We start from the raw sequence: 27,029 nt of genomic DNA, 5'->3' as shown, positions 1-27,029 counted from the left end.
TCATGCCCTCTACTCTCTCTCCACCAATGAAGGAGGCTTGTTGTTCAGAATCTCATCAATCTCCTTCAGAATCTCCGGTGTCAACTGGTCCACGACGGCCAGAGCCTTGATGTTCTCGTACACCTGCGCAGGGCTGCTGGCACCTGTGATGGCAGAGCTGACTCTGTCGTTCTTGAGCACCCAGGCCAGGGCCAGAGCGGCCTGCTTGACGCCTAGCCTGTCGGCAATGGGCTCCAGCTTGTTGACCTTCTCAATGTATCCCTCCCAAACCTCCTTTCCGGTCCTCTTCCAGTAACCAGCGATGAAGGCAACCTGGGTCTGAGCGAAACGAGAGTCGTCGGGGATGCCGTTCTTGTACTTGCCGGACAAGATGCCCTGGTACAAGGGAGAGAAGATGGTGAGACCAAGGCCGTGCTCGCGGTACAGGAGCTCATAATCGCCCTCGACCTTTTGTCGGTTGAGCATGTGGTACGCAGGCTGCTCCATCAGGGGGCCGATGAGGCCCAGCCTGTCGGCCACCCGCCATGCCTCTGCGATCTCGACCGCGGTCCATTCCGATGTGCCCCAGTAAAAGGCCTTGCCGGAGTCGATGATGTGGTTGAAGGCGCGGACAACCTCCTCCATGGGGGTCTTGCGGTCGGCGCGGTGGGCGTAGATCAGGTCGACATACTCGAGATCGAGACGCTTCAGGGCGGCATTGACACCCTCGACGATGTGCTTTCGGGAGAGACCCAGGTTGTTGGCGGGGTTGTTGCCATAGGCTTGACCCCAGTAAATCTACAGGAAGGCGAAAGAGACCAACGTTAGCGGAACTCAGGTCCGTGACAGCAGATGCGAATTGCTATTGTGGAGGGGCTGCGCAGTACCTTGGTGGAGATGACCAAGTCGTTACGGTTCCAGCCGAACTTCTTGATAGCCTCTCCCATGACCTTCTCAGACTCGCCTCCAGCATAGGCCTCGGCGCAGTCAAAGAAGTTGACACCGCAGTCGTAGGCAGCCTTCATGCAGGCATAGGTGCCCTCTGATAACCATCTGTCAGTATATATGTCTCCTTGTCTTTCCTCGTCCCTCCTCGTTCCAGTCTCATTCATTGGAGTTACAGGCTGCCAATGCTCTTACGCACCTCGGTCGACGTGGCCACCGTATGTGAGCCATCCACCCAGAGAAATGGACGAGACCTGCAGACCTGAACGTCCCAGGAATCGGTATGTCATGGGGGGAAGCCCCTCTGGCTTAGTTGTGGCAACCATTGTGTCTGAGTCGGGTGGAATTTGGAGATGTTTGCTTCACAAAACAATCCAAGAGGATCGATAGCAACTCGGAGCAGCTGTCCTTTTATAAGTACGCTCCTCTGTCCCCTCCTCTCGGAGGGGTAATTTCGATTCCCATCTACAAACGTACAGCTCCCTCTCAAACAGGCGGGGCAACTTTTGTCCATGACCATCAACTCAAGCTAGCAGAGACGTAACGCCCCCACCGAGTGACGGGGAGAAGCCGTTGCAATACTCCGTACCAAGAGGTGAATTTTCGGGGCCCCTTGCTAAAGTGGGAAATGGAAATAACCGCGGCCGTTAGCACGACAAGTGTTTGCGTCTGGCGGCTGTCCAATAACAACGATATATCCGGATTTCTAAGCACGAGGACGGGGAGAGTTGCAACGTTTATTTTGAAGGTTGTGGATCAGACTAGCTGGGCTAAATGGCGAGGGGCTGAAGCAGATATCGGCACTAGGCATATCGTCATTGAGCATTGAGCGTAATGGATGGTATCAGCATAGCATGCGACGCAGACACCTTGATAGCTAGGAGAGGAAAATAAAAGTCTCGGGGTAAGTGGCTTCAATGGTAGAGAGCCCCAACTGGTTTGAGGGCAAATTCCAGGTTCGTTACAATGACGCCCGGATTGCCTATTGCTCTCCCATTGCGTAATTCAACAAGTATTGCGTTGCGTGCAAATATAGATCTCATCGCCCAGTTGCAGGGTAGGCAACTAGCAACTCTACGCAAGCCACGTCGCCGTCTCCCCATCGCCAATAGGCCATCTTGAACGAAAGCGCCGGTGATTTTTTCGGGCTTGGTTGAATCTCAAAAGTCCTGATCGACCGTATCGCGGCAGTTCATTCTACCGATAGGCCGTTTGACTCACACGCCGACGAATTCAATAGCCCGTACGAAGTAAGCTGGGCAGACCTTGAAGCTTCGGGGAATCAAGGCCGATCTATCGCAAAGAGATGAGGTAGCAAAAGGCGCTGTGCCCCGAAAGCCCGCATTTTGGACGGGGAACTAGTCCCCAGGATTACCCCGAAAAAAAAAAAGACGCTGCTAATTCGGTTCCCGGTTCCGTGTGTGTGGTATGGAGTAGCAATATATACTGCATTCATTCCCGCAGCTTGTTGGATCAGACTTCAATTGCCCGTTGCCGTGTCGTGTTATGATGTCTTCAATGCCACGGCTACCCGGCAATGCCTCTTGTAAGGTGATAAATCGACGTCTGCGGAGTACCTTTGCAGCATAGGAGGTAGGTACTGGAAGCTATCGGACCGGCTCATAACTCCCTACATTCGACACGAATCAACTACAAATATTTCGTGCCGAGAACGAAGTTGATTCAAGGAATTCAAGGGGACTCACGCGTTGCCCGGCAATGAGGTGCCGCATTTTTCGAGCTTCTAATCCACCTCCTCTCGGCAGCTCTGTGCCTACAAGTAGCAGCACTAAGACACTTACCGGCACCTACGTTTCCGCAACTGAGACCTTGCCATAAAGGCGATAAAGGGAGAGAAGGGAGAGAACAAGCCGTCAATGGATCCCATTGTTCGTCGGCTAGAGACATGTACGAGCTGTAATACGGTGTTGTCAGCCGTGTTTGGCAGACGCATGCATTCGCGAGCCCCACGACGGTGCGACCGACCCAGCAGATGTCCTCAACTTGTCCTGCAAGGGCAGCAAGCACCTGAGCGTCACTCACATGTGCCGCTGCGTGTGACGAGGCTAGCGGTGCAGAGGAGAAAGTAGATGCAGCGCACTACTTGCTACGGCAGCCACTCATTGAGTGCCTCGTAGCTGACGGCGGGGATGAGGATTCGATTCAATGCAACGGCAAGCTGCACAAGTACGGAGCATATCAGCCAGTACAAGTACGTGCATTGGCTTCTGGCGTGGATATCCGTCCTCGTACACTAGCAAAGGGGCAATAGAGTAGCAGCCATTTTGCGACAATAGTAGAGACGCAAACGATTGATTGACGATGGAGCAGCTGTAATTGCTTTTTACTCCGTGCTCGACTTCGACCCAACATCGAACACAGACGAAACCGGCGATGCCTCTTCCCAGATGCCAGTACCGCCAGTTAATAACGCAGAATGGATCTGTAATATTATCTGGAAGACGGTACCTATGCTGGTGCTAGCAAGGTAGCTGGAGCTGGAGTACCTGCTGTCGCCTTTCCCGCTTTACCACGGCATTCTTCAGGTGGCAGCATTCCGTATCCGTACTGGCCTCCCCAAACATTTCCTGGCCAGGGATCCAAGGTGAGGATTGGATAGTAATTAGCAAATAAATTTGCTGGTAAGGGGGGCTCGCAGAGCAAAGGGACCGTCGTTAGCGATGAGGAAACTCGGGCAACGGCCACGGTACCATGAGTTCACCAGGGGGTCGTTATGAAAGAGCTCCGTATAGCGAAACGCATTGCTGTCATTGCCGTGGAGACACGATGGGGCGCTCGTCTGCTCGCTCCCCAGCGCGGCTAACGGAACTGGGACGCTGTTTCTGGGATCGGAGACGATTGTGCTCGAGCTTGGCCGTCTTTGAGCGTAGTACGGAGCAGTAATCGCAAGGTACAAGCGTGCACTTGGTACGAGGTGATCCACACGCCGGCGCGGTAGGTACATTGCCCGTACTCGTAGAAGCAGCTATCGCGGCATGTCACCGGCGTCCAAGGTCGGCTCTTTGCATTTGAGGCCGTCGTGGACGTGGACGACATCGGAAATCCACGCTCTGGATGCTGGAAGCTTGGATGCACGTAGCAGGCAATGATTGGAGCTTGCGGGAATGCGAGGGCCAAGCGACAGCCCTCTTCGATCCGCCCATGCCAACACGCCAGGCTGCACTCGGCTGGTCGATGCCAAGCGCAACGACTCGGAACACCATCGGCGGTGCCCGTGGAGGGCCGGGCTGGCTGATGTTCCTTATTACTGCTAGTGGTAATATTGACTTTGACGCGCATTGAGCTTTTCGGAAGCGAAATGGCTCAGTGGATGACGATGCCGATTCTGTTGCACGACGCCGTACGAGTAGGTACCTGTTGGCGTAGGGCTTACCGCATTGGATGTGATTCAGAGATTGATTGATGGTTTCCATCCATCTTGCTGCTCCCATCAAAATCGGCGCAAGAAAACAAACCGGCTGCACGTGTCCTGTGTCCGCAACGGTCGCATTGACGGATTCGCTCTTCATTCCGTCCATGTTCATGCCCAAGCACGAGCTCCCGTAAGGTTCTCCAGGTTCAATGGGGCGAGCACTACACGTACTCCAAGGTACGACACCACTCTAGCACGTATTACCCGACCGTAGGTTCTATTAGCTCTCCGTGCTAGGTAGCATTAGGTTTCAACCCAGGCCAGGCCAGTCCAGATTGCTCTTGGATCTGAGAAAAGCCGCTCATGCTGCTTTTTACGATACAAAATTACTCGTAGCACAGCACTTGGGCCTGTTCGTCTGAAGCCAGGCACCGAGTCGCGTGGGAGCCAAGGTTATAGCTTGCTCCATAGCTTCGTTTGCATTGTGGTAGAACTTCTGCGCGGCCGAATCCGTACATGTACGAGCACAGGTACACTTTACTGCAGAGAGCCCTGCGCTTCCAATCCATCGCCTAGCTCGCGTCCCCGGTACGCGTCAAAACACCAAGGGAGGTATCTTTGCGCGGCGCGGGAGGCTGGCAGATACTTGGGGCGCGAGTACCCTGGCGGTCCCAGGTACAGAAATCGCGCGACCCTGGGTGAGGATGCACTGGCGAACCTTGCAGCGTCCCATTTCCCATGGATTCTCCCTTTCCTTCCTGTTTCCTGCTCAACTCCTTTCCTCCGTGTACCTTTTGGGTCTGAGCATCATTCTTCACTCTTTCATCCAATCTTTTTCCCGAGTTCTCGCCGCCCCGTTGGCAGTTGATTGAAACTTTGAGCAGAATAGAGTGGCAACAAGCTACCAGCCCGGGTGAGTCCTACTTTGCTGCTACTGCAGATGCTAACCGCCGAGTGCCTGGATTGAAAAGGGTCTGGTCGGGTGCAAGCCAACTTTCAACATAACCTCCCGGCCTAAGAAGCGCGGCTGCCGGCGAGTGTGGGCTTGTGGCGCGGTGTCGCCGCTCTGGCTGGCTGTTCTCGTGCTCAGTGCATTGGAGGGCCAACTGTAGGCGCTGGCTGGCGCTGGCCCTCGCTGCTCCAGTGGACAAGTTTTTTGTGCAAGGCGCTGGATGCACCGCTAGCGCCTCGGCCAGGCTAGTGGACCGCCCGCCACTCAGCGCTCGTTGCATGCCTCTAGGATGCCTCTAGGCCGCGCGGGACAACCCCCAGGTTGGCTTGACCGCCCGGACCCCCAGCGCAGCCCCTGCCCAACCCCTGCCCGCCTCAGCAGACTTTGCCTCGCCCCAAAATGAGCACCCCAGCAATTGTCCACTCGCTCCTTCGTCCTTTTCTGCACTCTGTCGTTCAATCCTCTCCAGCCCGCTTGCATTGCCATCATCACCACCGCCATCACCATCGCCATCGCCATCGCCTCCAAACCAGCATCACGCCGGAATGCTTAGTTAACGTCGTCGCTGACTGCTTGTATCCTTTTGGCCCTTCTCACAGACTCCGGCCCTCTTGATTCTCCGGACCCCCCCTGTCCAGGGGCTGCTTCGTTGCTCCCGAGCCTCTGCTCGCCGCCCCGACCGTTCGTCCGACCGGAAGTAGTCGACGATCCTTCTTTCGCCCTCTATCCTCCATCGTCTCGAGCCTCTTTCGACATTCTCGACGTCGCTCTTCCACCGCAGCCATGGCTTCCTCGTCGTCAAACGTCGTCGGCGTCCACTACCGGGTCGGCAAGAAAATTGGAGAGGGTTCCTTTGGAGTCATCTTTGAGGGAACCAATCTGTTGAACAACCAGCAGGTGGCCATCAAATTTGTGAGTAGCCAAAGCCTGCGTGTCCGCGTATAGCAACGTCTACACGCAAAGATAAATCGCTGGCGTCTTTGTTCGCCTTGTCGTGTCGACTCTCAATTTTTCCCCTTTAGTTAATACTGACATTGCTGCCTCGCAGGAACCTCGGAAGAGTGATGCACCACAGCTTCGGGATGAGTACCGCACGTATAAGATTCTCGTTGGTTGCCGTAAGCCACACCTATTCATTTTCGCCAACCTCAACGATACAGACGGTTGATGCTAACGCGGCGCGCTTCTTTCTAGCCGGCATTCCCAATGTCTACTACTTCGGACAGGAGGGTCTGCACAACATCCTTGTCATCGACCTGCTCGGACCTTCTCTCGAGGATCTTTTCGACCACTGCGGACGTCGGTTCACGATCAAGACCGTCGTCATGGTCGCCAAGCAGATGCTTTCCCGAGTCCAGACGATTCACGAAAAGAACCTCATCTACCGTGATATCAAGCCCGACAACTTTTTGATCGGACGACCAGGAACTAAGGCATCCAACGTCATTCACGTGGTCGACTTCGGTATGGCCAAGCAATACCGAGACCCCAAGACCAAGCAGCACATCCCCTACCGCGAGAGGAAGTCGCTGTCCGGTACTGCCCGTTACATGAGTATCAACACGCATCTTGGTCGCGAACAGTCTCGACGAGATGACCTGGAGGCTCTTGGCCACGTTTTCATGTACTTCCTGCGTGGCGGTCTCCCCTGGCAGGGCCTCAAGGCTGCTACTAACAAGCAAAAATATGAAAAGATTGGTGAGAAGAAGCAGACCACTGCCATCAAGGATCTCTGCGAGGGCTTCCCCGAGGAGTTCAGCAAGTACCTGACGTACGTCCGAAACCTTGGTTTCGAGGATACCCCCGACTACGATTACCTTCGAGAGCTCTTCACCCAGGCCTTGAAGAACGCCGGCGACGTCGAGGATGGCGAGTACGACTGGATGAAGATCAGCAAGGATTCGGGAAAGGGGTGGGACTCGATGAAGAATCATGGCGCCGCATACTTGCACAACCCAAACGCGCGCCCCGGTCCTTCTCAAATGGAGCTGCACAGTGGTCATCGTCCTGGGAATACCAGCTCTCAACAGCAGGCTCAGAATCTCACTGTCGGCCGTTTAAACGCCGCGCAGCCCCCTCCTCCTTCGCCGATCAAGCAGATGGGGAGCAAGAGAGATCGACCAAACGCCCCCGGCGCACTGCCAGCCCAGCGGATGAGTGGAACAGGTCTTCGCGAAATGGGTACCCCCACTGGCTCAACTCAGGCCCAGTTCCAGAACAGCACCCAGAACCTCCCCCAGCCGGTAACGAGCCAGCAGGGCCCCATGACGGCAGCAGGCCAGCCTAGTGCGCGACCCGCCGAGGCCCAGCAGCCCAGCGGGTTCCAGAAGTTCATGAAGACCATTTGCTGTGGCTAAAGCGGGCGTTGTTTGTTTTTTTGCGAGTTTTTCGGGATTTATTTAGTACCATGCATGGCTGGCGACATTGTACCCCGACAAATTATGTCGACGCCCCTCTTAATTCTACTGGAGATTGATTCCTTGAAGCAAACAGAAAAAAATCAAACCTGCTGGTGAGACGGACATTTTGTTCTCTGCGTCCAGACGACTGCAGCTCAAGCCAAATACTAGATGGCAGAAGAGAGCTGCAGGGCCCTGGGCTCAGAGGAAGGCGATGGACCGTTCAAGGCGAAAGACACCCCCGGCTTGGAAACAGAATAGCGAATCGATTTACTCCATACTTTCACTACATCCATGTCATACCACCTACCTACCACTCAATAGAAGAACCGCGGCATTGATGGGAGCGCGTGTCCATTACGACCAACCGAGAAGGAGTTGCGAGAGAGAAAAAAAACGACAGACGGATACTGGTCTTGATTTTTTGGTTGGACCTTTTTTCTTTTTCTTTTTCTTCTTTTTTTTCCATATTATTATTTCCTTTTTTCTTTTTCTTATGTCTGACATTCCATTACGACACCATACTACACCACTTTCGATGTGCAGCGCAGCAAGGCGCAGGATGGTCACGAAGGGCAGCATTGGGTCTGGTCCAGGTGTGCTTTTCTTTTTACTCTATTTGCGCCGTCTATATAATAAGTCTTGCGAATCATGGAGTGGCGGAGAATGAAATAGAAGCAAGGAAAGGGGGGCGAGTGACGAGCTGGGCATGGGTGTGTATAGAGAGACGAGGTCGAGGTAGTAGCAGCATTTCACGTGTGACAGTTCAGAAATTGGCGAGCTTTGTACGGAGAGAAGATGTCTTTTGAGAGTTTGGGATCCGTCATTAGGTAGGGAGTTATTCATCGGTATACCTTGTAATGGAATTAGGATTGTCCAAAAAAAGTGTGAGGATGCAGCAAAACTTGGTAAACTTATTAAAAAAAATCAACTGGAACAATTACTATATCGAAGATTTTTCATTTCTTTCAATTTGCCGCAACTACGCTACGCATCATACATTAAGTAAATGGACGGACCTCACCCTTTCCTCGCACACCTGATATGTACTTTGATCGAGAGGGTTTTTTTTTTGACGGTTTAGATGTGGAACGAAACGACGGGCTGTTTATCGTATTTCGAATATTTTCCTTCTTCCTGACTCCCACAGTATTGTTTTTAATAAAGAGTTATCCCCTCCCCCCAAAAGGCTAGTAAGTCGAAACCTTCTTCCTACCCCAAGCTCTATTTGTCGCTTCTAGTTTGTATCCTTCTCAAGTAAGCTTTTGCTTGATGAAGAATGAGCGTAGATGTGAGAGTTGCCATGCGCAGGTAGCGCCGAGGACGACGAGTTGGATGATGATCCAGCGGACGACGCGGGCGTTTGTGGATTCGGACTGGTCTCTGAACTCGGCTTCTCGTTCCTGAAGATGGTGGAAGTAGTGTAAGCATCTAACACTAACATGAAGAGTAATGGCAAAAAACGCCAAAGGAAGGGGGAGAGGGTGTGTGTAAAACTGACTCTTTGGAAAACCTGTTCCCTGCGAATGTCGTTCAGCCTGGCATTGAGGTCCTTGACGCGGGTAGTAATGTCCTGAAGCTTCTCCTTGTCGTCGCTCTCGATCTGGTTGGTCTCGCCAATGACCATGTCGAGGCGCAGCTTGATGCCGCCGTTGTAGTTGGCCATGGAGAGCCAACCGGGGCGGCCGCTGCTGGAGGAGGGCATGAAGCAGATCTTGTGGTCGCCTGCGTCGGCGGCGGAGAAGGTGAAGCGGCCGGAGGAGGTGCCTCGCTGGGAGACGACACGGTGGTTGTTGTCGAAGATTTCCTGTTTGTTTGCTGCTGTTTTAGCCAGTGTGTTCCCTGTAATAACAATTGATATATAAGGGGGAATGTGTATTGTGTTTACATACATCGACGGTGATGTAGATGGTGATGCCTTGGTGTTCCTGCCACTGGTTCGCCCGGTCGTCCCACTCCGAGGCAGAGTAGTGGCCCACGACTAGAGTGTCCTTGGGAAGCTCTTCGTAGAAGCACTTGGGGGTGCCGCCGTCGATGAAGAAGTACAGAGCTTGCGCCGCGGCCACAAAGGTGGCCAGAGAGAAGAGGGACCTCATCTTTGTGTTGTTTCGTTGAGGGGAGCTGGCTGTGGTTGATGTGTTATAAACCGGGGGGCGGGTGAAGTTGTCTTTTGCACCGAATCTCCGCGATGAAATTTGCGGTTTCTCGTGCAATAGTAAAATGGCACGATCACAGCAATTGAGGCCCGTTTTCGCTTGGTTGTGGAAGGAAAAAAGGACGGCGCAATTGGCGGTTGAGCGTCTGTCTCCCTTTGGTCAACTTGAACTTCGTCCCTCCTTCAGCGAAGCTGCCACGTTCAGAAAATCCAGGGGTCTGTACCAGCACCGGCGTGGGTCACGTGCACTCGACCGGCTGCCCAAACGCGCTTTGCCAGAACTTTCAAGCTTGCTGCAAACCATCAGCCTTGCACGATTATTCCAACTCGTCTTGATGATTTCCTATTTCTTTCAATCATCGCTGCATCCGCATCCGACTGCGACTTATCGCCATTAATTGAAACAACCGATAACGCATCCACTTTCGATCGAAACTCTGTTTATTTGCTCGCGGGCTTAAATAGAAATAAAGCGATGACGGCATAAATCCTTTCCTCCAAACTTTCCTCTACAAAAAACTGCCGATAATCTCAACCACAATGACATCTTCCGACGTCCGCGACGTGCTCAACCTCCCCGATGGCGCTGCCGGCGGCCCTCGTCCCTCCAAGAAGGCAAAAATCACCGCCCCGCGCCCCAACCTCAAGGGCCTCGCGCGCGAGGTGCACAATCTGGGCGGCGACAACCCCATCGCCATTGTTCCAGAGGTCACGCAGTTCAAGAAGCGCCGGTTCGTTAGTCGTAAGCCGGCCGCACGATGGGAGCTGCGACAGTTTGCGAACTCTGGAAGGAAAGATGAAAGCCTGGTCTTGAGGCACTGGAGGAGGGTCGAAGAAGGGAAGCAGTCTTCTTCAGCGGCAGGAGATGGCAATGTGCCGGAGACAGAGGATGTTGAAGATTCGTTGTACGCAAAGTACAATGTTCAAGTTTCAGTGCCTCAGTACAACGAGGACCAGTATCATCAAGTCTTGGAGAATCCCGATTGGACCAAGGAAGAGACAGATTACTTGATGGAGTTGGTGCGAGACTTTGATATCAGATGGCCCCTTATATGGGATCGCTACGAATGGAGCCCGCCAGCTACGAATGGTGAGGCCGACGCCGATGGTGACGAGAGTAAGGCTATCGTGCCAGCTACACGGTCTCGGTCGATGGAGGACCTCAAGGCGAGATATTACGAAGTGGCATCCAGAATGATGGCCGTCCAGAAACCAGTCCAATACATGACACAGCCCGAATTTGCGCTCCATGAGTTAATGGCGCACTTCAACCCCCAACAGGAAAAGCTGCGCAAGGATTTTGCCCTGAATTCCTTTGGGAGGTCTCGCGAAGAGGCGCGCGAGGAAGAATCGCTACTACTGGAGATTAAGCGAATTTTGGCTCGAAGTGACAGGTTCAACGAAGAACGGAGGGAGCTGTACAACCGCCTGGACTATCCCCACGCAGAGCAAGATATCAACACTTTCAAGTCATCGGCTGGCTTACAGACATTGCTACAAAATTTGATGACCGCCGACAAGTCTAAGAAACGAAAGTCTATTATGGGTGCTGAAGTGCCCACGCCCTCAGGCCAGCCCACGCCGCAGCAGGCAGCTCCAGAGAACGGAAGACGTGATAGCGCTGCGGCTTCTTCCGGACCACGGGAGTCGGGTGCGTCAACGGCGGCGTCCTCTGCACACAAGAAGTCACAGTCTCAATCACAGCAACAAATCCAACAGCAACAGGCTCAACAACAGCAGCAGCAACAGCAATCGCAACAACAACAGCTGCAAGAGCGCAAGAAACTTACCGAGCACGAGGAGATTATCTACGGTGTCACGCATCATGATCGCCTGGGCTCCGGGCCTACTTTCCGGACAGAGAAGATCAACAAGCTGTTCTCTCATAAATCCAACCAGCAGCAGTTGCGTATCACCAACACCCTCAACGAGCTGGATGTTCCTGCCAAGCTGGCTATGCCTACAGCAGCGACAACGCATGCCTTTGAACAGCTCTTGGCATCTGTGAATAGCCTTCTCGATGCTCGCAAGATTACAGACAAGATTGACGCAGAGATTAAGCTTGAACTCGCCAAGAAGGCAGAGCGGGAAAAGGCTCTGGGTAATCAAGACGCTGAAAAGTCTGCAGACGCTGATGAAGATGATGAGGATGCTAAAGACGAATCGGCGGAGGCAGATGAGCCCTCCAAGGACAATGATGAAGATGGTGCTGCAGCTCACCCCGAGGATGAAGAAAAGGAGCAAGATGAGGACGCAGCAGACGAAGCAACCGCCCAGCCATCCGTGGAACAGGACGATGATAACGCGGACGAAGGGAAAGACAGCGGTGTTACCACGCGCAAGCGAAGCGCTAGTGTGTTGAGCTCTGTGAGCGACAAGAGTCTGAAGAGGCAGAAGAAATGAAGATGATGATACTGAGTACCTCTCGTGTACCGGTACTTTGCCCTACGCGCCCATTTCCCATCATCTTGTCTTGTTCTATCAAAATGACAGGGAGATAACCCTGTTCGTGGGGATGAATTAGAGAAAGCAAACTTGCAAAACCCTGGAAGCGAGATCATCTTAGATTGTGGCGTATCCCTAACTCCGGATAGACGCGCCATGGAATCGTTATCTGCAAGATTTTAGCTGCTACCGATGTGATGGCATGGTTATTCACAGCGCTTGTGCAAGATGAAAGATGGATCCATGAAACAAACGACTACTGTGTTAGACTTCGATGAGCCCAAGCGCTTCTGCTTTGGAAACAAGTTCTTACGGGGTGCCCCCCTCCTTCGGCTTCGACGAACTAAAGAAGCGCCATGGTCGCAGAGCCGGTCGTGAAATATGGGAGGAGCATGCAGGTTCCCCAACGTATGGTGACGTATTAGCGGGCGCGTGCTCATCAGGGGAAGCTATTCGCAAACGGCGTATCTACTCTTTGTGTGGGCTGGCGTATAAGCAGGAACAAAATGAACAAGGGAGGGGGTTCCGCATGAAACAGCATTATTCTCCAGAGCACATGTATGTAGGATACGGGGGGTTGATTGGGGGAAAACGAGTGGCTAGAAAAGAGCTCAAGGTCAAGGGGGAGACGAGAGCGTCGTTGACGGGTTCATGAATGATGTCTCATTAAAGCTCATGCTACTTTTAGACACCTGCATTGAGGCTACATCTTAATATAGCAACAACATCTCTAAAAATAACACATCCCCTGATCTCGCGTGGAATAAAAAGATCGAGATGGCTATATCTGGGTTCATAAACTAGCATCTGGAGGGGGTTCAAGGGGGGAAACAAGGGAAGATGGAGGGGCGTGTACTGTAGGTAAGGTATGATGCATCAAGAATCACGGCGGTACCGTGAGCACGGAATGGGGAATTCAGGAACCACCAGTCCAGTCAGGGGGATTGCTCGCGATGCATGAGCAAGGTGGGACTTTGTTTGGCGGCAAAGACAGAAATAGAAGCGGATGAAAGAACCGCTACTGGCATATGCCGAGTGGTTGTCTCCTCAATATGGGGAGGTGGAGAAGGAAGACATGCCCGGCGTCTCCATGACGCCAAATAGTTCATGGGATGGGCGGGTAAGAAGCAAACCTCGATGGTTGTTGCTGTTGTTGTTGGCGGGAAGGGGGAGTGATGGCAGGCAATTAGGAGGGGCGGCAACATGCAAGGTCCCAAGGAACGATGCCTTGCATGAGCATGGGCGATAAAAATAGCAAAAGAGAATGTTACCCTCTTTCTTCCTCCTGCAGCTTGAAACGACGGGGGGATGAACAATATTGTTGAAGATTGGAAGCGCTGAAAGAGAAAAGAATCGTTCTAGAAGAAGCTGCCGGTCCTATTCGCGAGCGCTTAGGATTAGCTGAGCGGCTATTTCGAGGACAATCATTGGTCAGGACGGGTGTGGGGGTGGAGAGAGGAGAGAGGGAATATACATAAATAGATTTTGAAGCTTGAGTTGAGCATTAGTTGATTTTTGATATAGTTGCCATGCCAAGGGAAAAAGGGTATTTGATCCGATGAACCTTGTCGACTGGTGCTATTTTTGGGCCATAAAGCTGTCTGGATGCTTGTTGCTGCGTGTGTTGGAGAGAGGATGAGAAACGGTGAGATGACGTGCTGTGATTGGCGGTGGATTTGATTGACGTTGATGTGCGTGCACGGGGCATCTTGAATATGTGCTTATTGCAGGTAGGTGGTTAGTCATCGAAAAGACTTCAATGGTAAGTCGTACGTAAATAGGTAGAAATTGTTTGGATCCCCTCATTGAAGACGTTGACGTGATTCCCTGGTACCTGTAGGCTGTAGATTGAATTAGCAGCCTCCAGCCACTCGTACTAATACCTGAGTCAGCGTCAGGGCGCCGTAAGATGCTAAACTCTGCTCCCGGTTCTCCGTCCCTGGCTCGACTCGATTTGTCCGATGGCCCTGGGGCAGCGCTACGAGTACACGCTTTCGGCAGTGGTTTCCTGATTGAAGCAAGGGTCCGGATCCAGGTCCAGCAGCTTGCGCAATACGATACGAACCAGACGCTGCGCGGAGAGCATCGGTGTAGGCGCACAAAAGTAGAAGTAGGAATCGCATCTTCTTTGTCTTGTCTTGTGCGTGTGAAGAAACGATTTTCCGGCCCGGCTGTTCCCTTGTCCGCTGCGCGCTTGCAACTTAATTTTAGCCTCGCTAAAGCAGAGACACGCACAGACCCACGGCTGCAATCTTCAACCAACCGCACACGCCCCCAATCCCCACTGTTTCTTTTTTGGGGCTTCAACTCGTCCACTCTGGTCTATTGTTAGTTCTGCGGCTTCACTGTCCTGTACTGTGCAGTGCTGGAAGAGCAAATTACAGGCACTAGATGGGACTCACCTCGATCCAACAGCTCGCCGCTAAGGCACTCCGTCGCAAAAGGATGAGTACAGCAGGTGTAGCCTCTAAGGGCATTGGCTTTAATGCTCTCCTCTTCCCTCTCCCCCTCTATCCAAGCCGAACCAGCACCAACGGGGCCTCGCCTTTGCTTCTCGACGCTGGGCACATGGCTGCCAGGATATGCGTCTTATCTCGCATGTCACCGTGCCTGGGACCTGGTAAACGAACAGACAGTTGAGCCCACATAGGAATCCAGATGCAGCTGCTCCGCTTGCTTGTTTGCACCCTCTCGTACCAATGCTTCTGTCAGTTCCAGTATTACACTACTAATAATGGCAATGTCGTCGTTCCCTCAGGCGTCTTATCCCATCTGGGCATAGAATTGTAAGCCCAACATCTTGCTAGCCGTTGGATCGGAGCTGAAAGAACCCTGTCGGAATCTTTCAAGCCGTGATTATGACAAAATACTTTGTCGCAATGGTGGTGCTACCTTGCTTATGGGGAAACAAAGCAAAGGTGCGGTAATGCTATCGGCGACATATCTCACTGTCTTTTGTGAAAAGATGCCTGCCGTCTTGGCTGCTCCCCTGTTTGCCCACGGCTTTGGGAAGCCTAGTCTGATTGGGGTTTATAACATATCACACATTGCACAGTGTAACGACATCGTCACCACCTTTGTAATCCAAAGGAATAATGTGTCACTTCGTCCACGGATTCAGCACTGTTGTGATTGCTGTATCGCCTATGCTGTCTGTTAAATGTAGATACGCTGCCCAGCATTGGCAAGATCGGCACCTTGTCGTGCACACCATCTGTTGGACACTCGTGCTCCGGCTAGACCAGATACACAATGGCACCTGGTGACTCGGTTGCCCTACTGCATACATTTTACTTCGGAGCCTTTAGGTTAGTAGAGGCAGCGGGGGAGTTGACTCCTCGAAAGAAACAGCTGGAGATGGAGCTTTCCAAAGTCGTTGAATCCATCATAGCCAGAGTGACCGGCGTTAAGCATCAGCATCGGCGACCTTGAGATCGGTACTCGTAAACTGAACGTCAACCTGGGATGGCGAGTGGGCCTCTGGCCACAAGAACGGAATCTATTTTGTGACGACCCTGATCCTTCGGGACGCTAGAGTATAGTTTGCTGCTCGTTGCAGGAGGTTGCGAAGGAAACATTGCAGATTAGCAGCTGGCTCGGCCACAACGCAATTGCCCAATTTTCACCAGCATTCAAACATCCATTGTAACTAATAGGTAGCCGCCGAGTGGGTTTGCTCCAGCGGTTATCTTGGCGGCACAAGAGGGCATGAGAAACATGCCCAGACTGACATCCTTTTCGGCCCAGGCCCTTCCGGCGGTGTGATATCTCAGCATCTTCGCAGGCAGGCGTTTCAAGCCGAAACAAGCCACGAATTGTCTGGCCAAACTTCTGCATGCCGTGTTCAGCCATGTGTTACCACGAGCCCAATGTCGACTCTCAAAGGATTTGGTGTGGCGTGCTGTGCAAACTGTACTAGTCCTCACGGCCAAGCAATCCTTTGGGCTAGCCGTGCCAGCGTTCAACAGCGTGGGCAATCAGTTGATTGATGCGACGAGCAGCCATGTTATATGCCTGATGCTGGCGGATGGCCGGCGGGCACTGTGCTCCAGTCTGGGCGGCTCTTCAACGGGAAGCGTTTTGAGTAACTGTGTAAGCCAGTTCTGCTCTTGGCATGAAAGACAGCCAAGACAAACCTCGTGCGCGATTCTCGAGGAATTCGTGCGAGGCGCTCTATCAATCTGCCGCAGATCTGATCAGTGGCTTGAGGGCCCCGGGGTTTTCTTTGAGCCTTATAGCAGTAGGCAGCTGTAGCGCGCCCCGTCTGTAATGAGACGCTGTGAGCATCCCACGCTGGGCTCAACCGTGCCACAGTCGCTGGAGGGCGCCGAAGCAGAAGCGAAGGCTAGCGCTAGTGGAACGGTGGTGCACATCCAGCGGGTGAAGAGGTCAAGTAATGCCGTCGGGCGTACGTGGCCTGACACAGCCGCGGGCGGCGGCGGCGATACGAGACGGTGCTAAACGCGGCGTTAATCAGCCAAGCTGCTTGACGACCATTCCCTACCTAGTACCAGAGTTCCTATTGGCCCTCAGGGTCGGACAACAGCCGATGCCCTTGTGGCACGTCGTCAAGGCAGTTCTGGCCCCTGCCTACGAATCTGGGCATGGCCGAATTGGATACTGGGCTTTTCGAGCCGCCATTCTGGTTTCTGGTAACCGGTTTATAGTAGGTATCATTTGAATTACCGAGAGCGTGCATTCACACGCAGATAGTCAGAGGCAGGCTATGACGCCTTGCTTCTTGGTGGGCCTGACTAAAAGTGGTATTTGCACAGGCACGTGTAGCTGGTAAGCAAGCTGACGTTTGTGGCGGACCGCTATTAGAGAGCACGGAAGTGCAAGCAGGCAGGCAGGCTCTGGTGATGATGAGCCTATCAACTTATCCGCAAGCCCTGTCCATTCAGTGTCATGGCTGGTACGAGTACAAGTACCTACTCATAAGGCGTCTGTTAGGGTTCTTGTCCCACTTCGATGACAGAAGCGGGCAAGATCTGGGATCAGATGCTATTTCACGATCCTGGTATACACTGGCGACAGGTGCGAGTGCTGTAGCAAGGCCGAACAGGCTGGCTCTGACAGGCGAGCCGGTGTGACCATCACCCACAGGTGCCGTGTACCAAGGAGCCAGAGCCCGAGTGCTGTACGATGGTTTCGAGACGAGACGCCCTTCTATTCCGCCGATTTCTCGGACATAGTCGTCCACAGACCGATCTACTCGGATGCTGCAAGCACAGGTGACGGCCATATGTGCCCTTTGGATCGGGTATAGGCCGCGTTCACGCGGATAGCTGCTCACATTTGTGGCCGGCGACTGGCGGGATAGACGGCGAAAACCCTGTGATGATTGGTGGTGCCTGGAGCTGGAGGCGGCCATGGATTGGCTCTACAGGCGTAGGCGGACGCCGCGCGTTTCCGCATCAGGGTCTTGAAAACGGGTCGTGCTGGTTGGAATGGAGACTTGGCGACGATGGCGGCCGCGGCTCGCCTTTGGGAGGGTGGCACCCCTTGCGATGGCACCCGGATCGGTTGGGCGCAAAGGTGGAACAGTGCTCCGTGGGAAGGGATTGAGATGGGCGCAGCAGGGACAGGCCTGGGAGCCGAACAGGGGACAAACTGCGATGATGCATGAGAAGCAGGCAAAATGTGTAGTTTAGAGCGTATGGAGCACTGGGAGCGTATCCAATCCGATCCCTTGTCGGCCTGGTCCCGGAGGCAAAACTGGATCTACTGGTATAGTTTTGGCATCACAGGCCCCGTACGGAGAGTATTTCGAAGCGTCGTGAGGGATGAATAATGATGAGAGGAGATGAATATAAGGATAGAAACAAGTTTGCTTAGAAAGCCTCGTAGTGCATTATGTGTATGAATATCTGAGAGAGTGCGAGAGTGGTGTTTTGCGAGGTGTCCATGCGGAAAAAAATGTTCGTCCCTGTTGGGCCGTTGGGGTGGGAAGGAGCACACGGCGATGTTCGAACGGTCTCGGGACCGTTCTTTCCTGACGCTGTTGGCACTACGGCGTCCATGCCAACTTTAGTAACAATATTACGGTTGCCACTGCTACTTACCAGGTACCAACCTTGATCGCGGCGACGGTAGCGTAGATGAGTATTACTGGTATGACCTGAGGTAACTGCTGGGTATATCCCCAAGGATACTATTTCGAGCCCTTGCTCAGCAGATTCCCCCATGCTTTTCCTTACCTTACCTAGCACTCTTCGCCCTCCAGAGAACCCCCGTCCATGGCAATTCAGCCATGGTTCGACGTGAGCACCAATGGAGTAGCATATTCCATATCTTGTACGTACAGGCATTTCGTCATTCCTGGTGCGTGGGCTTACGATACATGGACTCATACTTGCGCAAAGCAGGAACAAACAGCGGCGGCATCATCCCAATCGCTTCCCCGGCGCACTCGATTCGAACGAAAAGAACGCTAGAAGACGGGCCAGGCGGCTTGGAAGACGGACACTCAACATTGGAAGAGACTTGCGCCGTCCAGGTTCCGCGCGCTGCGCTCACTCCTCTGCGCACCAGTAGCAGGTAGTCTGTGGTAACCGAGAGAGCGGAGCCGCGGCAACACCGCTTACTGCGGTCACACCCATCTCCACCCCGGGGCGAATCGTGCTCGTTGCGAAACGACACTCGCGCTCAAATCTCGTCAGGACTTGCTGGGCCGGGCTCTGCAAAGCTTAGCACAGAGTGGGGGAGAGAGGCCAGGCCAGGCCAAACCACCGGACATGTCACGGCTAGACCCCCTTGCTACCCGCTGCCAGCTTTCTTTGGTGCGAGCAGGTTCAGACTCGATGTTGCGCCCAAGCCCAAGACGCCTCTGCTCCGTGATGACGCTGTTGATGGGGCAAGCTGAGCCACGGGCGAGCGCTATCCATACGAGCACTCAGACGGCGGCCAAGACCAAGGTCTCTGGGTGATTTGTGTTCGTCTGTGTGTGCGAATGCCATCATATCATGGTTTCCAAGAGACAATCTGGAGCACGCCCCCCTCCATCGCGGAACACCGCTCCCTTGTTGGACCTCCGTGAGCGTAACCGAAAACTGCCGCCTCTGGGATTGCATATCCGTCTCGCTGGCTTTGTCTTACACTGGGACTGGCCATCGCACCACACCCTCCTACCATGGAGTTCGGAGGGCTCATGCGGCATCCACTCACCCTTGCGCCTTCGCGCGCATGCACGCACACACTTCTGCACTGTTCCAAGCACAGGCGCACCTGTACCACGCAATTTAGCAGCTTAGCAGTGATGTGGCTTTGGGCTGAGGCCCTGGCGCTCTGGCGAATTGCCACATGCTATGGCAGCCAGGTACCAGGGAGCTAGGTTCAAGGTTGCTGGGTTTGGACTAGCAGCGCTGCTACATGCAACGGGCGATTGTCGCTCTGGGAGAGGCGTTGGCGCACTCGGTTGGGGTCCAGCGAGAAGCGCCGCCTATTAGCTCCCACGCTGGCCATGGGCCAAGTATTGGCTGTGACGCTTTCTCCATTCGCCGGACTGTGCCTTTGTGTGCTCGTACATACGGTGCCTGTCCGTCGAACGCGGGAGGGGGGTGGCCCTGGGGCCTGGAGGCAATGGCTGGGTTGGGTTGAGCGATCGACCGCAAAACGCTGCTTGGTTCTCGTACAGACTGCTCGACGACTGGTGGCATGCCATGCCCATCCCATCTGGCCGTTCCCCAGGCCATGGCAGTAATCCACGGCGAGGCCCCATCATGTGCGTCCTTTTGATGCCCCGTCCGCGACCAACCCCGTGCCTTGGATGCATGCACTTGTACGGTGCCTGGCTTTGCCCATGTTGGCAATAAGGACGTTTCTGTCACTTTTTGTACCTGTACGAACAGTACTTCGTACATGCGTCAAAAGAGCCGCTTTCCCTAGGTGCATTTCGGTACATTTCCGGGTCTCTTTTGCGGACGTGGATCCTGTGTGTTTCTCGCCTGGCCTCAGAGGACCAGTTCAACAACCATATCTCCATATGTTCCCCCTCTCAGCCCACGTTGCCTCTGTGTCCCTGGAATTGATCCGCAAGCCTTTCCTTTACTCTCCTCTCCTCTCCTCTCCCATCCCTTTCCCCATCCTCTCTTACGCTTCCCCTTGGAGGACATTTGGTGCTTGCGGTGCATTACCTGTGGTTGGCTATTCCGTATTCCTTACGCATTGGCCGCTACTCTGCGCTGCTTGAACCCCAACAACTTGCTGTCATCTGTCGCTGGCGATAGATTCTTACAAGCAGACGATATCCTTCGCCGAACTCTTCATCGTTGATATACGACACGGTACAAGAATTGCACGGCCAAATAGTTGCCAAGTTCCCCATTTTCGGAGTACAGTACGGGTACACGCCTCCAGGTCCGCTGAACTGAACTGGCCACCCCCCCTTGACTAGCAGGCGCAGCATAATCGCGCGTGTAAAAAAAAAAAAAGCTACCTAAGCCCCCCAAGCGCGACTTAGAAACTTCGGCCAGGCCCCCAGCACTTCCGCCTCGACACCCTTCTCTCACCTCCCACTCCGGCTCCTCGACAACTGCACGCAGCAAAACTCTTTGGACTCGGGCCCGTCAAACGGCTTGCGCAACTCGGCCGTCGCCCTGCACCATCGAATTTTTGACGAGGATCCAAAAGGGCATCCAAAGGGCAAGAAGCTGTCCGTCGTCAAGCCGCATTGAACTGCAGCCGGCCCTGATTCGCTCGCTCACTCACTCGTTTGCGCGTGCTCGCGCTCACCTGCGTTGGCCACAGTCAGCTCCGCACTCACTTTACCGCGGCGACAGCAACGAAGCCTTGGTTTTTTTTCCGGCGAGAATTTCTGCAGGTTTGAGATTCTCTGCCGCGCCTTAATCTTTTTTTGTTTCGCTTGGTGGGATTGTGAATTTCGCTGCATAGCGCTGCCTGCTTGGATCTACTGGATCTACTCGCCCCAGTCTCACCTTTGGTAGAGCTCACTGCTCGGGACTCCTAGTAGCACGGCAATCGTGATTCCGAAGACTTAATACTCTAAAGGCGTTCTTTCTTTGAAACTCACTTTGTTGAAGCGAAAAGTTAACAACTTTCCTCACCACTACTAATATTGGACAAGCACACTGTGCTCGGAGCCAAAAGAAACCGCTGCCGATACTTGTTGAAAACACGGGTTCTCAACTTTGCATTGGTCGAAATTTTACCCTTCAGCTTTTCTTTTGTGTCTAGTGCGTTGTGTGAGCGTCGACGGCTATACTGCTACTGACACTTTCACCCAACATGTCTACCTTCACTGCCCTCAATGGCGCTTCATCAAAGCTGACAGAGTCTCCGGCGGCGCCGGGAGAGAAGAGCTCTGTCCCAGAAGAACGTCTCGCCGGTTCAGCAGCAACTGCATCGGTATCGGCAGCCCCTGAACCATCAACAACGTCTCAAAGAGAGTCTTGGACTCCTCAAAGTGTGGAGAGAACTATACACGTCGCAGCCTATCCGCCAGAAATCGAAGGATCACATAAGCGTAAGCGTTCTGGATCCGTCGATATCCGGAGAGATGGTCCAGCACAAGAGCGAACCCCAGAAACCGCAACGGTTCCATCGCACGAGGCTCGCGATCACTATGGCACCCCACAGAGAGATTATCGACCCTATGGTGATGAGCAGAGGGACCGCGACAAGGAATTGTGGTACTCACATCAATCTCGGGATGAGAGAAATCCCTATGAGACGCAGCAGAACTCGGCAATTTCGACACAGAGCAACTCGGAGGAGCAAATCGGAGAAGCCTTGAGGCGAGCTACCGGCCAGATGGATCACAGCGACTACGCCGGCACAAGCCCTGATGGCGATGATCGATCAATCTCTCTTTACGGTGGTTCGTATACTGACCACAGAGGAGACTCGATGCTCCAGCATGATCCGAAGAAGCGAAAGCGGAACTTTAGCAACCGCACAAAAACTGGCTGCCTAACCTGCCGGAAGAGAAAGAAGAAGTGTGACGAACAGAAGCCTGAGTGTAAGTTCCTGCCATAGAGACGCTTTTTAACCCCCCTCGTGCTTTCTGCGAGCCTTATTCTTACAACGCCAACAGGCAGTAACTGCATTCGTGGTGCCTTCGTATGTGCTGGTTATCCTCCACAGAGGGGGCCAGGCTGGCAAAAGCCAGACAGCAAGGCCTCGGCAGTTCCACTCGAATCCAAAGATCCCAGCTACGTGCCCCCTGGTGCGTATGGCATGCCGCAGCCTCACCCGCAGCCTCACCCACAACCCCAATCGCAGCCGCCTCCGCAGCCAGCCTCGGTGCCGGGACCGGGACCAGTGCCCGCCCCCTACGGACCCCAACCTGTGAAACGAGAGTCCGTGTCCCATTACCGCGGCCAGCCTCTCCGGATAGATCCCCCACAGAGCCGGCCAGTGATCATCTCGGACGACGACCGTCCAACGGCATCGACCATACCAAGTGCGTCCGTGACGAGCCCCGACAACAAGCTTTCTGCCCTGCCCTACACTCCTGCCAACGTCTTCCCCACGCCCGTAAGTGCAAACACCCAAGCACCGCCGTTTGGGGAGAGGATGGCAAAGGAGTATCAGCGGGTGCCTCCGCTGCACGACCTGAGCCGGACCGAGCCTGAAACGCCCCATCCAAGCGCCCACCCAAGCAACCAGCTGCCGCAGATCAACATCCTGCATCCCACGAGGACAAACAGCCCGACGCCCCGACCTCAGCCACCTGCAACCTCAAATGCACAGATGGCTGCACAGCTAGCACTCTCACACTCACAATTCCCTCTTCGACGAACCCAAAAGGAGGAGATGCTTTCGGGAAGGCACTTTTACCCGTTTGATAAGGAGCTCTGCCTTGAACGAGAGCGATGTGCTGCTGCCTGCTGGAGATTCAACAACCTCACGACACCCCCGACAAATGGTGTGTCTCCTGAGGAACGAGCCCGCCTCTTCCTCGAGATTCTACAGCCTCGAGATCCTGTCCGCGTGTCTCCCACTGAGGCATCTCCGGTTACAAATGTTGGACGGGTCGGTCGCCATGTTGCTGTTGAAACCCCCTTTGTGTGCGATTATGGCTATAATATTTCTATCGGCAACGACGTCGTCATTGGGCGAAATTGTACCATCAACGATGTCTGCGAGGTCAAGATCGGGGACAACTGTGTCCTCGGTCCCAACGTTAGCGTCTTCACTGCCTCCCTTCCCATTGACCCTAAGAAACGTCAAGGAGGACAGGGCCCGCAGTTTGGCAGACCTATTGTCATAGAGCAAGATTGCTGGATTGGTGGCGGTGCCATCATCTTGCCTGGCCGGACCATTGGCAAGGGAAGCACCGTAGGAGCTGGATCTATTGTTACCAAGGTATGTCTATGCGGCTCCGCCTCTCCCCCGGGTGTGGTAACAGACAATGTCAGTGCTAACGGAATACTGTTCTACAGGATGTACCTCCCTTCACTATCGTGGCTGGGAATCCTGCACGCGTACTTCGCGGCATTGCCTCTTAATCTCAGTTTTCTGCTTTCCTTGAGGCGCATGCTTTTGCATCTAACGTTGTGATACCCAAGCGTGCGCGCGTAATGAAAACTTGTGTGTAAAAATACGCAATTTCCTACGACATGTTTTATTTTTCCTTTTTAGCTCTTATTGTTTTTTTCTTATTGCTATACTCCTTGTTTTGTTTCTCTTGTCATTTTTACAGGAATAAGAACGCAAAAAGTTTGAGTCGGCGTTGACGTTTAATGAAACGAACGTGGTACCTCGCGGACACGTGGGCGGAAATGGGAATTTGGGAGAGGCAAACTCATTTGGGACGGGACAGCTAGGCTGGGCTTGGCTCTGGCGGATTAAACAGACGGGCCCCTTGGCTGAGGGATGCGATGGAAAGAGGTGTGTCGGAATTTTGTTTAGCGATGGCCTTTTTCTTTTTTGTGTGGTTGTTTTGTGAGTTTCCTCCTCGAGCTACGAGAAGCACGAATAGTTTGTACTTGGAGCATGAATAATGTGACTGGTGGTCCTGTTTGGACAGGCTGTGAGACTCTTTTCCTTTCCTTTCCTTTTTACTTTTTGCTAGTTGTTTTTGTGTGAAGTTTGCCTTATGACGATTTGTGTTTATTGTTTTCTTTTGTTTATCGAGCACAGCGTCTGGATTAGAATGAGACCAATCAGATATACAAACCCGGTTATCAAATGCCATGAATTGCAAAGCTTGTTTCCTCTTTGCTAGCCAAAAGCTGTATTTATTTACGTGAACATTCATCGTAGAGAACATCCGTGATACGTGTTGAGCTGCGCGTCTGCGTTCATCTTCACCATGTCAAGACATGGGTATCGAGACTATCAATTGGTCAGTGGTCATCCAAATAGACGTAGATGTGCAGTTCTCAGCGTCGTGTCCCCTCTTTCACTTACAAAGTACTGTTTCTTGGTTCTCTTCTTTGACATGATCCTGAATTGAATGATGAGATGAGACAGGGTGAAAAGGGAAAGAAGGTCTATAAGCTCGTATCGGAAAATAATTGTTTCCATTGTCTGGAATCGGATGATTGGATGTATTGGTCGAGAGAGCTCTAAAACTGGCCGTCAATACATAACGTAACAAGGGGAAGCCAAACAAAAAGAGAGTTAAAAAGGGGGGGAGGAAGAAGGCTGACTTACCCAATCGAAAGTGTCAATATTGGAAAACATCTCCTCGAAACTAGGCATAGTAACGCTCATATGGTTCCCAAACAGCGTGTCGTCCGCGTCGGTACCGCCAACAGGCATGATTTGTTGCATTGAGTCGTCTGACATTGTAGGAACGCTATCATAGCTCTGCAGAAGAGAGCTGCTAGGCGTGCTCATCATGGGCCCGGAGTTTGTGGAGGTGGTGGTGGTGGAGGGGGAGTCGATGCGGGTGAGGATGGCGTGGAGGACTCTGGAGGCGTGGAGCGCGTCGGCGGAGGTGGTGCTGCGGGCGGACCAGATGGAGTAGGCGGTGCGGAGGGTGGTTATACGTTTGAGCCTTTCTTCTGAGCTGGAGAAGGTGTCAGTATATATGTGTGTGTGTACGTGAGTTGGCACTTCAGGGTGTTATGGGAGGGTCTTACTCTATGTCTGTGGACTCGCTGAGATCTAGGCAGATGATCATTGCCGCGAGCAGGAAATGATGGAGCGTCAGATTGGAAACCATGAATCTATCCTCGTACATCCTCCCTCCTGAACCAGTCTCTATATCAAGCTCCGCCTGCATCTCCAGTATCATGAGCGCAGACTCCCTGCAGACCTGCCTCGAGGCATTATACTCGGCATCGTGCTTGTGCGTTGTAAGATAGGGCCGATGCAGAATACACAAGCTCTTGAGGTACATGAGCTCGAGCATGAGCCGGTGCATTATGGTATAGTTGGCATCGGTGAAGGCAGTGTTGCGGATGGTGCGGATTCGTAGACACGCCGGCACAGATTCATGCCACTCTCGCAGCTCCCGGTCGAGAGCAATCGTCTCGGAGTAAAGGGCCGGAGCTACAGCAAGGACATGGCGCACAACGCGACGCATGACGTAGCAGAGCTTGGACTTTGTGATGGCGGCGAGGATGGGGTGAGGATCTGTGGGAGGACGAGGCTTAGGCAAGGAGACGCAATCTTCGTCGAAATCGTCGTCAGTGAGGTTTGTAGGATAGCCGACATCGCAGGTTTCCTGTGTAATGATGGGCGGCATGCCGTTTTGAAAGGAGAATAGCAGATCTGAGGATTGGATCTGGAACCAGGATCGGCGCCGCATCTCGGCTTCGAACGGCATCATGGCTCTGCCACCGGGGATCTTGGCCGGATCACGATGGTAGCCCTGTTTCTGCGCAAGTCGCGCGACCATGCCGTATAGTGACCATAGTGAGGAGTCCGAGTCCATTTTCTGGACGTTGCGCGAGTGGGCGTGCATCAGGAGGGCCTCGACGGAGAAGCGCTTGCCTTTGAGGTACTGGCCGGCGATGAGGCACTGCGCGGCCTTGGCCATGTAGAAGCGCGAGTCTGGCGCTGACGAAGACGACGAAGACGAGGTGTCTGTTAGTTCTTTGTGGTTGGTGATCATTGTGCCGATGCTGAGGATGGAGAACATGATGCTGATCCAGAGGAAGCCGGCCGACGAGGGATCCATCCAGAAGGCGTCGTAGCGACGCTTGAACTGGTGCGTATGAACGATGCACACGGCCGTGAACTTTGCCTTGAAGTAGGTCATGATGAGCTTATCCGCGTCCTGCCGCGACGGCAAGCTCTCCATGACCTCCTTGATCGTGATGGGCGGCACGTCTCCTAGTAGAACCTCCGGCTCGGCGGCCTCCTCCGGCGACGACCCGGACTCCTGGTCAGCCACCAGAATGTCCTGGATATCGCGAATACTCTCGACCAATGCAGTCCACGACGTCGCCCCGTGGTAGCTCGTCTCCGGCTGCTCGTCCCTATCACTTCCCGAGCGCCGCCGCCTCTCGCCGTCCGCCTTCTTCTCCGCCAGCCCTCTCACCATCTGCTCCAGCTGGCTGAGCTTCATCTGAACATCCCGCCTGCTGCTGCTCTTATCATACACCGCCGCCGACGACGACGATGCGGTTGAGCCGTACGAGCAGGCTTCGCTGCCGCCGCGCTTCTCGCAGGCGCCGCAGGGATGTTGGCGGTCGCATCGGGACTTGCGGCGCTGGCAGGCGGTGCAGGAGACGGTTTGGCGGCAGCGCTTGACGCGGTGGGCGTCTGAGGCGCGGAAGACGGAGGTGAATTGCGAGATGCTGGGGTCGGGCATCAAGGGCTGTGAGGGTTTGAAATTTGCTGAACTGAGTGAGTTGTATGAGA

The 27,029-nt window shown here is 53.6% G+C and overlaps 10 protein-coding genes across 10 annotated transcripts; 4 read left to right on the top strand and 6 right to left on the bottom strand.

Annotated features, from left to right (window-relative positions):
• Window positions 1-9: 9 nt before the first annotated feature.
• M431DRAFT_479595 (hypothetical protein) lies at window positions 10-1,250 on the bottom strand (the record flags this gene model as incomplete). Its single annotated transcript, XM_024915784.1, has 3 exons — window positions 10-777; window positions 867-1,021; window positions 1,124-1,250. The coding sequence occupies 3 exons, from the start codon at window positions 1,248-1,250 to the stop codon at window positions 10-12; spliced, it is 1,050 nt and encodes a 349-aa protein (XP_024777745.1).
• A 2,038-nt stretch (window positions 1,251-3,288) lies between these two features.
• Window positions 3,289-4,331, bottom strand: M431DRAFT_357522 (hypothetical protein). Its single transcript, XM_024914528.1, has one exon. It carries the CDS (start codon window positions 4,222-4,224, stop codon window positions 3,745-3,747), a length of 480 nt encoding a protein of 159 aa, XP_024777744.1. The 5' UTR covers window positions 4,225-4,331; the 3' UTR covers window positions 3,289-3,744.
• Window positions 4,332-6,032: 1,701 nt separating this feature from the next.
• M431DRAFT_492307 (hypothetical protein) lies at window positions 6,033-7,606 on the top strand (the record flags this gene model as incomplete). The annotated part of the gene is made up of 3 exons (XM_024916997.1): window positions 6,033-6,161; window positions 6,298-6,367; window positions 6,444-7,606. The coding sequence occupies 3 exons, from the start codon at window positions 6,033-6,035 to the stop codon at window positions 7,604-7,606; spliced, it is 1,362 nt and encodes a 453-aa protein (XP_024777743.1).
• Window positions 7,607-7,734: 128 nt separating this feature from the next.
• On the top strand, window positions 7,735-8,413 carry M431DRAFT_357470 (hypothetical protein). The gene has a single exon (XM_024914526.1). It carries the CDS (start codon window positions 7,863-7,865, stop codon window positions 8,316-8,318), a length of 456 nt encoding a protein of 151 aa, XP_024777742.1. The 5' UTR covers window positions 7,735-7,862; the 3' UTR covers window positions 8,319-8,413.
• Window positions 8,414-8,901: 488 nt separating this feature from the next.
• On the bottom strand, window positions 8,902-9,744 carry M431DRAFT_3087 (hypothetical protein; the record flags this gene model as incomplete). Its single annotated transcript, XM_024914203.1, has 3 exons — window positions 8,902-9,051; window positions 9,150-9,455; window positions 9,541-9,744. The coding sequence occupies 3 exons, from the start codon at window positions 9,742-9,744 to the stop codon at window positions 8,902-8,904; spliced, it is 660 nt and encodes a 219-aa protein (XP_024777741.1).
• Window positions 9,745-10,343: 599 nt separating this feature from the next.
• M431DRAFT_79197 (hypothetical protein) lies at window positions 10,344-12,206 on the top strand (the record flags this gene model as incomplete). Its single annotated transcript, XM_024922791.1, has 2 exons — window positions 10,344-12,009; window positions 12,118-12,206. The coding sequence occupies 2 exons, from the start codon at window positions 10,344-10,346 to the stop codon at window positions 12,204-12,206; spliced, it is 1,755 nt and encodes a 584-aa protein (XP_024777740.1).
• Window positions 12,207-16,990: 4,784 nt separating this feature from the next.
• Window positions 16,991-17,797, bottom strand: M431DRAFT_357409 (hypothetical protein). Its single transcript, XM_024914525.1, has one exon. The coding sequence runs from the start codon at window positions 17,620-17,622 to the stop codon at window positions 17,155-17,157; it is 468 nt and encodes a 155-aa protein (XP_024777739.1). The 5' UTR covers window positions 17,623-17,797; the 3' UTR covers window positions 16,991-17,154.
• Window positions 17,798-19,558: 1,761 nt separating this feature from the next.
• On the bottom strand, window positions 19,559-20,266 carry M431DRAFT_357354 (hypothetical protein). Its single transcript, XM_024914521.1, has one exon. The coding sequence runs from the start codon at window positions 20,108-20,110 to the stop codon at window positions 19,616-19,618; it is 495 nt and encodes a 164-aa protein (XP_024777738.1). The 5' UTR covers window positions 20,111-20,266; the 3' UTR covers window positions 19,559-19,615.
• A 1,050-nt stretch (window positions 20,267-21,316) lies between these two features.
• M431DRAFT_357373 (hypothetical protein) lies at window positions 21,317-23,834 on the top strand. Its single transcript, XM_024914522.1, has 3 exons — window positions 21,317-22,227; window positions 22,303-23,576; window positions 23,630-23,834. The coding sequence occupies exons 1-3, from the start codon at window positions 21,495-21,497 to the stop codon at window positions 23,633-23,635; spliced, it is 2,013 nt and encodes a 670-aa protein (XP_024777737.1). The 5' UTR covers window positions 21,317-21,494; the 3' UTR covers window positions 23,636-23,834.
• A 633-nt stretch (window positions 23,835-24,467) lies between these two features.
• M431DRAFT_492300 (hypothetical protein) lies at window positions 24,468-26,979 on the bottom strand (the record flags this gene model as incomplete). The annotated part of the gene is made up of 3 exons (XM_024916996.1): window positions 24,468-24,548; window positions 24,870-25,227; window positions 25,301-26,979. The coding sequence occupies 3 exons, from the start codon at window positions 26,977-26,979 to the stop codon at window positions 24,468-24,470; spliced, it is 2,118 nt and encodes a 705-aa protein (XP_024777736.1).
• Between the last annotated feature and the right edge of the window lie 50 nt (window positions 26,980-27,029).

Source organism: Trichoderma harzianum (assembly GCF_003025095.1).
Source record: "Trichoderma harzianum CBS 226.95 unplaced genomic scaffold M431scaffold_3, whole genome shotgun sequence".
Taxonomy (NCBI): domain Eukaryota; kingdom Fungi; phylum Ascomycota; class Sordariomycetes; order Hypocreales; family Hypocreaceae; genus Trichoderma; species Trichoderma harzianum.
Note: the sequence above shows the minus strand (reverse complement) of the source record. Positions and strands in the feature narration are given on the sequence as shown.

Coding starts and splice junctions, on each gene's coding strand:
- M431DRAFT_357522 (XM_024914528.1), bottom strand. CDS start 4,224: ATGCGCGTCAAAGTCAATATTACCACTAGCAGTAATAAGGAACATCAG.
- M431DRAFT_357470 (XM_024914526.1), top strand. CDS start 7,863: ATGGACCGTTCAAGGCGAAAGACACCCCCGGCTTGGAAACAGAATAGC.
- M431DRAFT_357409 (XM_024914525.1), bottom strand. CDS start 17,622: ATGGCCGCCTCCAGCTCCAGGCACCACCAATCATCACAGGGTTTTCGC.
- M431DRAFT_357354 (XM_024914521.1), bottom strand. CDS start 20,110: ATGTACGAAGTACTGTTCGTACAGGTACAAAAAGTGACAGAAACGTCC.
- M431DRAFT_357373 (XM_024914522.1), top strand. CDS start 21,495: ATGTCTACCTTCACTGCCCTCAATGGCGCTTCATCAAAGCTGACAGAG. Junction 22,228..22,302: donor TGACGAACAGAAGCCTGAGT/GTAAGTTCCTGC, acceptor CAACGCCAACAG/GCAGTAACTGCATTCGTGGT.